The following is a 13,164-nucleotide window of genomic DNA, read 5'->3' on the forward strand; positions in this document are numbered from 1 at the left end:
TTAAAACTTTAAATTCCGGTATATTTTCATATAAAAATCTAACATAATACTATCTAAACAAGAAATCTATATAGTACAAGTTATGAAGACGATTATCTATTATAATCAAAACTTGAAGATTCGATGTAGACACTTCGAAACAAGTATAGAATCATCCAACATTGCACATATATTCATTTCATTACTATATTGGCTCAACTATTTTCTTGGGTTTTCCTTTTTAATCACGGGCTTTTAATGTAGGAAAATGTTAGAAACAATCTCATAAATGGTTAAGATCAAAAGAAATTAGGTTGGAAAGTTCGATCCAGTGCCTAGCGTGCCCTATGACTTCCAACGGCCATAACTTTGAGACTGGTTATCCATTTCATACATATAATAATTTATTGGAAAGCTATTGACGAGCTCTATATCTTGGCTAATGGCAAAAACTATATTCACCCTAGAATGGTTTCTCAAAATTCAATCACTTTAAAGGTTAAATATGAATTTTAGGTCAAAATTTACTATTTTTAGTAGGTTCAGGTTTTTGTTATTTTTTGTTGTTTTAAGGTTACTATAATTGTGAAATCACTTAAAATTTTTGTTTTGAGTCCTCAAGAGACTTTGGGTGTCATTAGACATCTTTTCTATTTTTGTTAAGTTTACTATTTAAGCCCATATAAGCCATATGAATTGCTTTGTAAACAGACTTTATTCCTTATTCTTAATAATATTCTCTTTTTAAAGTTTTGCCTTGTGGATACCAGGTCCCTCATGAAACTTAGAATTCATCATATTTCCTTTCCCTTTCTACCGTGCACCAGTTACTCTAGTTTCCCCAAAGGAATGTAAGGGCGGGCCAAAGTTTTCTTACAACCCAGAATATATATGAACAAAGGCATTTGATTGAAGTCCTGTTTCAGTGAGAATGATTCCCATGGAATAAACACATTTTCTTTCAAACATTCTTTCCTAACCATTTCCCACTGAATAAACTCCAAAAAAGGGTTTCATATGGTACTCTGGCAGGGTGATGGTTGATACACAGGTCCTTGAAAATTGCATATAAATTGCATGCGGCATACATAAACTCTAATTAAACTATTCAAATTGCAGGTCCCACTATTTATTAAAATCAGAATTATTGAACCATTCTGACTTCTGATTAGTGGACTTTTGTTGATGAATTTAGGCCACAATTCATTTAAATTTCAACCGTCCATTTAATATCCACCAATCAGCCACTTAAAAAACAGATTAGTGTAAATTTTAGTTTATGATCCATCCAAATCTAGTTCATGATTTGAAAGTTTTAAGTTACTTGGATGCAGTGTGTATAGATCCTTACCATATGTGTATCAACCATCAATCTATCATATCAATGGTGTGGATGACAAATGGGTTACTGGATAAGGGACAATGGATCTTAATGCTACTAAACGTAACTCACCTGGGCCATTGAGTCTGAATCCGAGTTCCAAGTTTTCCAACCTTTACAAAAGTGAATGGGAGGGGTTCTTCTCATCATTTTGTGTAAATAAATTATGGCTATTTTATTTTTCATTGTTATTGTTATGGGAAGATCTGAGCCCCTTACAATCTCGAGGACCGATATCTTTTTAATCCGGTCGGATACACAAGAGTATCCGAGATAATGAACGCTACTAAGGAGAAGGAAAATTCATGATGACCCTCCCACTCCGAAACTAGTGATCGGCTCAGATTGATCTGAGACCAGAATAAATAGTGTAGCGCTCGGACCGAATACTCCAAGCCGATCCTCTGCTGACCGACCAAATATGTACTCACATCAGTTACAGGAAAACTCACCTCGATAGGATGGGTCCGCCGCTCGATTCAGAGCTCGGAAGGAAGATCTCCAATATGCTTAAAAGATAAATAAAGCTAAGTCACACTCCGTCCAGACCGAAGCTCGGCTCAGACTTATGACACAATACGCGCCTAACAAATCAACGGTAAGCCTCAGAAAAAGAACATCACATCAGACACGAACGAATTTCTAAACGACGACCTTAGGCCAGGCAAAGTGAGCTTCCACCAATGAAAGACGGCCTAGCCAGGACCTCGTCCAAAGAAAGATGTCTCAAGCTAAGGCCGGGGCGGAATGTGGACATCTCAAACGCTAAACTAAGAAAATGCCTTAAGCAGACGTGACCGATAACCTCGCCCACGGATACGCTACACGATCCCTGGATTGCGTGCAATATCCCCACGATTCGAAAATTCTATTGATTGAGTAAATCGTGCCGGGATTAACGGACCCAGACCGTCCAATGGTCAGGTATAAATACAGTAAGACTCCATTGCTACAGGTACGCAACATCTAGCACTCTCTCTCTCTACTCGTCAACTTAGACCTAGATTCCCTTGACCTGACTTAGGCATCGGAGGGTCCCCCGGCTTCGTTAGGGTCTCCTTTGTGCAGGACCAGGGTTCCTCGGAGTTACGCAGCGCAGAGTGGAGGGTGGTCCAAATTTTGTCATCAACAGTTATTAATAGACTTTTAGTTTCATATATTAATATTTTTATTTAAATTTTTTGAAAGTGGACCCGTTCATTGGTTTGGCCTATCTGAGTCATGATTCATTCTTCAAGTGTGCTGAGTTCAAAGTTATGATTTACAACAGTGGTACTTTAGCCTGAGAAACTTTTCAACGCCTCATCCACTATGGGGCCCACGGATCAACAGTCTAAAACATCAAAGAATATGCCCCACTTGCTTGACACAAGGAAAACTATCCACGATGAATCGGGACCATGGTTTTACGCAGCTATTTCGGAGTGCGACTCGTTGGGGGACTGAAATTGGTTTGTCCACTTCAGCCTCTAATTGATAGAGCTGGAAACCGAGCCGATCCCGACCGACTTGTGCCAAGCTCGACTTCTTTCCACCAGCAGCTTACCTCAGCTCAAACTCAACTCAACTCAATCCTTGAGCCATCTTGGCTAGCTCGACTCAGTTCAGTCAGCAGCTTGGGCCAGCTCGAGCCAAGTTCGAACTTGAGCTTTTTGGTCCGGGGGCTCGAATTAAGATTTAAGGTTTGGGTGCTCAATCAATCAATCAATATATATATATATATATATATATATACACACACACACTGTACAAATCGAGCTAAGCCAAACAAAGTTGATTTTGAGTCGAGCTCGGCTCTAAAATTTTTCGATCTCAATTAAACAGCTCGGCTCAGCCCGAACCAAACTTTTGAGCAAAGCCAAGTCGAGTGACTTAACCAAGCTAGCTTGGTTCATGTCCAGCTCTACTAATTGGTATGGCAGCTCATTTCATTTGGACCAAAACCGATATCAATTAGAGGTGTACACGAGTCGAACCTATTTGGCCAAATTGGCTCAGTTCGGTTAATAGCTCGGGCCAGTTCAAGACGAGTTCGAGCCAAGATCGAGCCAAGTTCGCCTTTGCGGTATTTTCACAAACACATGGACTGCATCTCAAATTCTCACTGTTTCTAAAACGGTAGCAGCGATTTTTATAGGTATTTCATCAAACGCCTTGCATGCAACACCAAAATGAAGAAAAAGAGGTATTTGTTTCACATACATACCTTCCTTGCCACCAGCCGACACTTGGTTGGGTCATTTCATCAAACAGTTGGTGAGCAACATCAATACCAAAGTAACCGAGTCACCGAACTGGTTCGATCCGAGTCCGATTCAAGCTGGGATTGATCCGAGTCGAGTTGAGCTCGGCCAAGCTTGAACTTGGTTCGAAATTTTTTCGAGCTCAAAAAATCAGCTCGACTCGGCTCAAACTCAGTTTCGAACCGAGTCGAAATGAGCTTTTTCGAGTCGAGTTGAGCGAGCTAACTCTGCTCGTGCACAGCCCTAATACCAATGGGACAAGACGAGTTGCATCGGACCCCATAATTTCTCAAAATAAAATTCAAATTACTCCAAATTCACAACAAACACAGATGTACATATACAGATGGATGCAATCACCCAATTCACAAAAAAAACACACATTTATAGATACAACTGACAAATGAATACTCTTTAATGTACAAATCAAAGAAGCCAAAGATCACAAAAGAAAACACTACTCACAAATGATCAAACCCCATATGCACGAGGAAATGGGTACTCCTTTACCCTTATCCCCCCTCAAGAAAAAAAAAAAAAAAAAAAGAAAGAAAGAAACTGTACCAATCCTCTGTCCTAGAGAAAAAAATATTAAAAAAAAAAAAAAACTACCACACCTGACACTGGCATCATGGTTGGATTTTTCCAGCTTTGTATGCCAGCAATGATCCCACACACTGTGCTAATATGACAGAGTGGATCACCTCCCACTCCTCCCTGCCTCATCTTCCACCAAGATGAGGTGATGGGCCCCACAAAAAAAACTTGGGCTTGAAAGAGAAAGTACCCAGTTCTAAATACTAATGGACCACTTAGTTATCAAGCACTCAAAATCCATACACGTGGCACACACGTACAAGATCCAGACTGTTCATTTGTTGGGGCTTACTATGGACATTGAAATCGTAGCCACTGATTGGGCAAAGTCCAACCAACAGTCAACATTCAACAGGAAATATTTCTACTATTAGCGGCTGTGATTGTTTCTCCGCTTTGATTTTTGGTGTATGATTGACCCAAGATGGGTCCCAACAGTGAACGGCCTGGATCTCCTAGATCTGCACTACATGTAACAAGATTGAGTGCTTCATAACTTGGTCATTAGCATTTAGCATTGGATCCTTTCCTAGCCTAAAAAAGCATCTAACATGCTAGAAATGCTTAATGCAGACTCCATTCCAGTCTGCTCACACGCAGCTACAACATCGAACAGAGCAAACCAAGAGCCTCCCTCCATCCAGGAGGGATTCCCATACTTTCAAATGACAATGACCAAATACCATGAATCTCATCCATCACATGCGCTTCTTCTCGGCCCCTCCACGCCACTGATTGACTCAATTCAATCAAGAAACCTGCATCAATCAAGCGAACAAAACATTACTCATTTGGACAGCGATCAACAGAAAGTCCAGCTGTAAATTCGATCACAAAACAACTCAAGAAGAATACATGTTTTTAATTATATTAAGGTTTAGCAACCACTGATTATCAATAGGGGTCTGCTAGTGCCACTGCCATGAGCATACTCTCCCACATGCATTTTTACACGTGTGAGACATCCAAACCATGCATAAGGCGGCCCCAAAAAAAAGATCAGACATGAAAATAGGTCAGTCAACTCCTCTGGCAGATCATCCCTATATGAAAACAATGATGGGTTTTTAAAAGAAAGCTTGCCAATCATCAACATTCAACACAGTCATATTGCTCATCTGATGAGTGGGCCAGCTTAATTTTCACACAAGGTGGGCCCACCTTTAGTATGGCTGAGATGTCCCACAGACCTGCCAGGTGGGCATGCGTGCTGTTGTAAACATGGACATGGGGTCGGAAATAAATATCACAGGATCCATAATTATACTTGAGATGTAGGTAATATGGGAATGCTATTTAAGGCCCACAAAATTGTACTTTGAGACGCAGATGAGGAAAACAATATGGGCATATCAGAATCATGAAAATACAAGTGTTTGGATGCACTATTGAATCAATTATAATTTGTAATTGAACACAGTAGGAATGAACAAATTGTAGTTCCCTTAGGGCCTATTTGGTAGACACCTAAAAATGAGTTCAATATCAATTTAGTTAATCATTAGTATGTATTAGAGTTCAGGATTGTCAGTTTATGAAGTTTAATCCTTAGAAATATGTTCTAAGAGTGTGTTTGGTTGCACTGAATATCATGAAATTTTGCAAGAAGTTATACTGATTAATCATGAAATATCACAAAATTTCATGATATTTGGTGCAACCAAATACACCCTTATGCATAATCACGATTAACTAAAATGAGATGAACTCATTTTAAGGCTTTACCTCTTGATTAAACCCAATGTTCTCAATTCAATTCACTTGTGCATCCAAACGAAGCCTAAGAGAAATTATGTTTACTCTGACTTCAAAAGAAAAGAAACAAAAAGACAAAAAAAAAAGTTACCTCCTCTCAAGTCTGATTGAGCTGGAATTCATGACAGACCATCACCGGTATTCCTCACTCGAAGTTCCACAGTCCTCAGATCACGAAGGTGTTGTAAAATCTCCTGGAGAAGATCAATCCCTTTATCTCCTTTCTTCATGGAGCTGATGCAATGCTTCAGAAACTCTCTATCAGCTTCAAGAGCCTGTAGCCTCTCATGCACATGATCCACCTCCTCTTCAATAGCAAGCTTCTTTTTCTCCAAAGAGAACTTGGTAGCAGCAGAGTCTTGTGAAACGGCAGCAAACACCATTTCCTCATTCAACCCATCTTCATTCTCCATGCTAATAGCATCGAAAAGAGGTAGGAGCGTCTTTGCCTTGGACCCCACATTTCTATATTCATGATCATGCTTTCCGTTAATACCCAATTCGTCGGGGAATCCATTTGTAACCCCATTCACTACGTGCCCGTGAAATTCGAAATTCTCACCGAACATGTTCCTGTTTTCCTCCGAGAAATGTTCGATCGACTTCACATCCTCAAAGTTCTCATCTTCACCACCCAATGTGAAAAGCTTTTCCTCCAGTGCCTTGAGTTGCTCCAGAATTGACAGCCTCTCTTCCTCAAAATTGGCTAGAGATTCATCAAGCGTACTTAGCTGCTTAGTGCTTTCTAGCTCCATACTGAAACTTAGAATTTCATTGGTGGGAGTGTTGTGATTGCTTTCTTGTGGGCCATAGAAACTGTCATCCCCTTCGTTGAGATCGATGGACAGATCATCGCTGTCCTCAGCACTAGAAGAAGCTGAAGAGATTCCGTTACTCATATTAGCCTTCTTCTCCTTCTTCATCCTCTTCTCTTTTGCCTCGTAGAGGAGAACCTTCTTGCGATACAGTTCCAGTTCCTTCTCTAGCTCTTGCTTTTCCTTTTCCCTTTTGACCATGAGCTCGTTTAGAAGCTGCAGGGCTTCTTGGTCATACTCGGACTGTTCTTCCATCATCCGCTGGTATTGCAATGCTTCCATCTGCATAGCAGCCTTCTCTTCTTGAAGCCTTGTTATCATGGCCATCGTCTGGTTGGCGGCAATTGCAGAAGCGCTCCTCTCTTCTTCAAGTTCCGCGTATAATGCACTCAGAGCCTTACGTTCGGATCGTAAGGCTGATTTCAGGCGATCTACAGTCAGGGCTTCACCACCTTCGAACTCGCTTATGATACTTCCATCCAAAGATTCTGTTCCTGATTCTTTTCTGTCGAACATTAGTCTTTTATCTAAGGTGTGCATGCCTTCCATGTAAGTTGGCGTCTCAGGCGCTCTCTCTTCCTCTGCATCAATAAGATCAGACAATGTGGATAAATGATAGTTTTCGCGTTGGTTAATCCTCTCAACCAATTCAATTTTGAGTACTGCTTTAGATGCTATGCAGGAATCTCCACCTTCTATGACTGGTTCATTGGCTTGATCAGGGACTGCACATCAGGAAATTTTCACTGGAAACTACGACAAGATGTAAGTTTGTGTTTGCGCGAACTGAATTGAATTGCAAATTTGAAAATGACCAAATTGCAATCTCTCATATTCATGAAGTAGGCTCCACATTGCAGTTATCCTACTTTGAAGTTCAACCAGAAAGGAACATATCTGCAATTTTACCAAGTTAATTGGCATTTGGTCATTTCCTCTCATTTGAACTAACTACGGCAATTCAGTTTAGTAGTGCATCCAAACACAGCCTAACATTCACCATCTCCAACCAGAGAATTCAATAATCAAGGAAAAACAAGAACATGAAGTAGCTATTTTACCTTGGTATTCATCCACAACGACATTGCCACAAGGCAAGGAACTGCAGGCACTACCATAATTTTCAGAAGACAGGTCTTTCTGAAGGCATGCAGATGAAATAACCAGTTCTTCAATTTGAGGCTGGTCCATCAGTTCCACATCACAGATCTCTCTTTCGATAAAATTCTCAGATTTACTCTCAATATAGATCATGTCAATGCCCTCTTCAAACACTGTGTACAAATACAAATCAATGGGTGTAGGTTTCAGAACACCAGTCACTGCAATTTAATATGGAAATATAAAGTTATGTTTGATTGAATTATTGGCTTGAATTTCAATAATTAGTATTAACTTCCTTAGCATTCATATTGAGATCCTAGACTCCAAGTCACAATTATAATACTTTCAAGCTGGAACTTGAAAGGAATATACCTGAAATTTGAATGGCCACTTCCTTGTTATGAATGCTAAAGAAGGAAATGATAATTCAGGCATTTACCCTCAAACGAACTGAGTACTGCAATTCAGTTCAATGGTGCATCCAAACTCATTCTAGACATGATGAAAATAGTTTTCGAATGTTGAAAGAGACATATTCATGATTCTTTTACCTGTGGATTCATCAAAGACTTTCTCCGGCACATCAATTTTCTCTCTGCTGGCAGACCCCGTTGGAATTGCTTGAGCAATAATGGATTCACTCTCAATATCAATCATGTCACTGACATCTTCAAATGCTGCATACAATATAAACAATGGGTGTCATTTTAGAACACAAGTCACTGAAATTTAATATGGATATATAAAGCTATGTTTGGTTGAATCATTGGCTTGAATTGTGATAATTCGTGTTCACTTCCTTAGCATTAGTATTGAGATCCTAGACTTCAAATCACAATCATAATACTTTCAAGCAGGACTTGAAAGGAACATACCTGCAATTTGAATTGCCACTTCCTTGTTACGAATGCTAAAGAAGCAAATGATAATTCAGGCATTTACCCTCAAATGAACTAATTAGTGCAATTCAATTCAATGGTGCATCCAAACACATTCTAGAGATTATGAAAATAGTTTATGAATATTGAAAGAGACATATTCATGATTCTTTTACCTGGGGATTCATCAAAGCTTTTCTCTGGCACATCAATTTTCTCTCTGCTGGCAGACCCTGTTGGAATTGCTTGAGCAATAACAACTAGATCGCATACCTCTGCAACCAAATCTCCATTGGAGTCTTCATCAAGAAAGACTAAAGGGCACATCTTTTCACCTGTGCTTTCGATATCTTCAGATCTGGTATTATCCTCGATTCCATCGACTGAAACTCGCACCGTTCCCTCATCAAGAACACTCCCAGTATCGACAAGGGATGGGACAAGTTCTGGAAATTCTGGTTCAGCATCTGACAGCTCCCCATCAAGTTCTTCATATTTAGATGAACATTGGTTATTCATAGTCATTGAATCGATTAATCCGATCGGAACCAAACGGTCATCCTCAGAGAATTTTTCATAACATTCAGAAATGATTTCAAAAGATCTGTCCCGTTTACAACAAACCTGAATCAGATTATCAGTGTCATCACAAGATCGAATGGCAGAATCTTGCTCGGACTTGACTGAACCAATCTCAAAATTCAAACATTCCCCGGTCTCCATTCCTTCTACAGCGCACTCATCGACAGAAACATCAGAAAGCATCTGGTTTTCTGCCACCCTGTCCCCATTTTCGATCCCGTCTTCATCACGATCCGAGGGGTAGTCAGATTTCGATGGATCTGAATACCCGTTCTCGACGAAACCAAAGCAATCATCTCCTTCCTCACCCTTCTCCCTAATCAAATCCCCTTTCTTGGTATAATCCAAAACATCCCAAGAAGGCTTGATAAACAAGTAGGGCGAAAAGAATCCGCTCTTCAAGCTCGTGCCACAGCAAGAACACATCAAATCCTTCCCACCATTCTCAATTCCCGGCACCTGATCTGCAACCAATGAAAGGAAAGCGAGATGCTGGTTGGGCCTGGTCTGATGAGGCCGGGAGGACGAGCAGTCCTCACACATATTGCAGGATTCGACCAATTTCCGATGGTTGGAGCAATAGCCCAGTCTGGAAATCTCATTGGCATGGGTCTCACAGAGAAGATTTTTGTAAGAATTTGGATTGTTTTTGGGTTCGAGAATGTGGTCGACCCTAGAACACCATGGGCAAGGAGGTTTGAGGCCGAAGAAAGCGGCGAATTTGGCAATTAGGTAGAAGAAGAGGGAGTTAAGGAGGAGGAGCATGATAAGGGTCCACTCGAGTACTGTGTAGACGAGGACTACGGTGATTCTGTGGGTGTTGCGGTGCAACATGGTTGCGAACTTGTTGGGAGCCATGGTTCCTGAATCCCCAGAGAGAGAGAGAGAGAGAGAGAGAGAGAGAGAGAGAGAGAGAGAGAGAGAGAGAGAGAGAGATGGAAATAGGAGATGGGTTTTGATGGGGTAGATAGAGAGATGGAAATGGGGTATGGGTTTTGATTGGGTAGATAGAGAGATGGAAATGGGATATGGGTTTTGATGGGGTAGATAGATGAAAATGGGAGATGGGTTTTGATGGAGAGAGAGAGAGAGAGAGAGAGATGGAAATTAGAGATGGGTTTTGATGGAGAGAGAGAGAGAGAGAGAGAGAGAGAGAGAGAGAGATAGATGGAAATTGGAGATGGGCTTTGACGGGGTTTATGGGGGAAGGTGGCTTGGCAGAAGGTGACGGAGGGGCAGTCAGAGAAGGCCAGAGCACATACGAGAGACAGAATCAAACGGATAGTTGTAGGCAGTGGGAAGCAAAAGGGTTTGGTGAAACGGAGTAGTATTCTTTATTGGATACGTGTACCGCAATCCAGACTGTCCAAATCGTGGGCGACGGTGCTCAAGATCTTACAGTTTATTGTTTTCTAACCGTCCATTAGGTGGCCACAATTGGGTGGTTAGGATAGTTTAAGCAATGTGACTTTAAGGCCTCCAACTACAATGCACCTCACTATTTGGACGGTCAGGATTACAATACATGTACCTCGTTTGTTAATTCTACTCGCACCCCAGGCTCACTTCTTACTCGCAGCACGCGTAACAGCTGAGCAAGTTGTGGCCCACCATAGAGATAATCATGAAAGTTAGGCCAGCTGGCTATTCTTGAAGAGATGGACGGACAAAGCATCCTTTCCATTGAATCAAGGAGTTGGGATTAAATCATTCCCAAAGCTCGTCAGACTCCTCCATGGTTGGTCCATCTCCTGATGAGCGTCTCTGATATATTCAATGTCCGCACGTGTGCCTCCAGTTAAGTGTGAGACTAATCAAATGCGAGTACGGTTTTGCAAAGGAATTACATCATCATGCACTGGGTTTTTCTATTTTTTAAAATATATGCAAATATTTTATTACTTCTTAAAAACTAATAATCCAAGAAATAATGCCTGATTTATTTCTCTGTAATCCTGACCGTTGGCCTGTTGTATCCGACGGTTTATAAATCATGGCCAATTATACTCAATATTAGAAGTAACTAGTCACGAACCTTGACTTTTTTCATTGAAATGTGAATTGATGGTTGTACTTCACTTACTAGGACAAATTCAAATGTCAAAACTTAGAATTATGAGTTAAGATATTAAAGTCCAAAATATGAAATAAATAAATGTTTTCAGAACTTGTCAGCCCATTAATTTTTTTTTACTTAACTTTGCTTTCATGGTTACATATCTTTCTAGCTAGAGAATGGGAAGTTTTTCTCTATTTCGATGAAGAAAAGTCATGTCTTATTATATAGTATCTCTGTCATTTAATGTAATTATATTCTATTAAATAAGAACAAATTTAATAAATACTAATAACTCTCATATAGAATATTAGAAAGGAAAGATCTATTAGATAATGCACTGTTACTTCTTAATCATCTTTGGTGATGAATCAACAGTTTGAAGTTTGGGTTATAATTGGTCAGTTCAAGTAAGGTCATGCTCTTCCTTTTCAGCTAGTGCACCCTCTGTTTTTTATGCATGGAATTCAAAGCCCAAGTGTGCGGTAATGGTACACAACAATTTCAAAAAAAAGTTCCTTTTATTTATATATATATATATATATATATATATATATATATATATGGCCACTCACAGGGTCTATCAATTTGCCTACTTAAATAAATAAACCAAGATTGCCAAACTTGTGGCTGAACCCGATATAAACTAGACTACATTTTAATTAGGTAGTGCTTGGCTGACTTAACTATTTGAGACTATAGTCAAGTTTAAGAATGGAACCGGGACTCCATTTTTCAATAGAAATGACATCCCCTTATTAGTGATGGTGCACAACAATTTCAAAAAAGTTCTTTTTATGTATGCAAGGTCACTTAGATGGTCCATCAGTTTGCCCACTTTAATAAATAGACCAAGATTGCCAAACTTGTGGCTGAACCTGACATAACTGGACTCAATTGTAATCAGAACTGGACTTAATTGTAATCAGGTAGTGCTTGGCTGACTAAGCCAGTAGAGACTGTAGTCAGGTTTAAGAATGGAATCATGCGTTGTTAAAGGGTTTGCTCTACCCACCAAGCTGTGGGGCCCACAGACATGGGCATCACAAATTCACTCCAGCTTTGCAAGACAACAATAGGATTGGAGTCTAAAAACCAAGCAAATCCAAAACTCATGTAGGCCACACCACACAAAATAGCAGGAATTGAACGCCAACATTGGAATGTGAGGGCCACAGAAATTTTGTATCAGGAGTGGTAATAACTCTATGAATGCTTTGCATAGGATATAAACATCATGGTCAGCACATTTCCATTCACATTATTTCATGTGGTGTGGCTCCCGTGAGTTTTGAATCTGTTGGATTTTTGGATTCATATCTTATTGTGGTCTTGCAAAACTGATGGACAGAGTAGATTTGTAACATGTATCTCTGTGAGCCCAAATAGCTTCCAATGTCCCAAACATACATGCATCATGTGTATGTACCTATGCTCATCATCTATTAATTTGTTTCAGTTCCTAGGCAGGCTAGGTTGAGTATTTACTTAAAGAACCACATTTTTAAACTGAGCCTGACCCATTATCTAACTCAAGGGAAACCTATAACAAGAGTGGGTTGGGCCAGTCCTGAAACGTTGCCACCTGGAAGCCTAGTGGTCTTCATTGCTGAAACATCAGCCCCACTTCAAACAGCCAAAAGCCTGGCGTGAATTGATGACAGGATAGAAAAGCGGATGCTCCAACAAAGCGATGCATGATGTCCATGCTCTAATAAATTATGTATGAAGTGCATATGTGGCATACAAGAGCCTTCTTTACTTTCATTTACTC

General features: G+C 40.1%; 1 protein-coding gene across 1 annotated transcript; it reads right to left on the reverse strand.

The window, feature by feature from the left end:
• Positions 1 to 4,761: 4,761 nt before the first annotated feature.
• LOC131251410 (myosin-binding protein 3-like) lies at positions 4,762 to 10,638 on the reverse strand. The gene is made up of 5 exons (XM_058252090.1): positions 8,929 to 10,638; positions 8,426 to 8,551; positions 7,832 to 8,044; positions 6,047 to 7,495; positions 4,762 to 4,958 (listed from the first exon to the last, which is right to left on the reverse strand). The coding sequence occupies exons 1-4, from the start codon at positions 10,190 to 10,192 to the stop codon at positions 6,075 to 6,077; spliced, it is 3,024 nt and encodes a 1,007-aa protein (XP_058108073.1). The 5' UTR covers positions 10,193 to 10,638; the 3' UTR covers positions 4,762 to 4,958; positions 6,047 to 6,074.
• Positions 10,639 to 13,164: the final 2,526 nt, after the last annotated feature.

This window comes from Magnolia sinica, chromosome 7 (genome assembly GCF_029962835.1).
Source record: "Magnolia sinica isolate HGM2019 chromosome 7, MsV1, whole genome shotgun sequence".
In the NCBI taxonomy this organism is placed as follows: domain Eukaryota; kingdom Viridiplantae; phylum Streptophyta; class Magnoliopsida; order Magnoliales; family Magnoliaceae; genus Magnolia; species Magnolia sinica.

What these genes read in the sequence shown, in the direction of transcription:
- LOC131251410 (XM_058252090.1), bottom strand. Translation starts at nt 10,192, where the DNA reads ATGGCTCCCAACAAGTTCGCAACCATGTTGCACCGCAACACCCACAGA. An exon ending in AAGCTTTGATGAATCCCCAG is followed by an intron (nt 8,552 to 8,928) that starts GTAAAAGAATCA and finishes TATTGTATGCAG; the next exon opens with CATTTGAAGATGTCAGTGAC. An exon ending in AGTCTTTGATGAATCCACAG is followed by an intron (nt 8,045 to 8,425) that starts GTAAAAGAATCA and finishes ATTTGTACACAG; the next exon opens with TGTTTGAAGAGGGCATTGAC.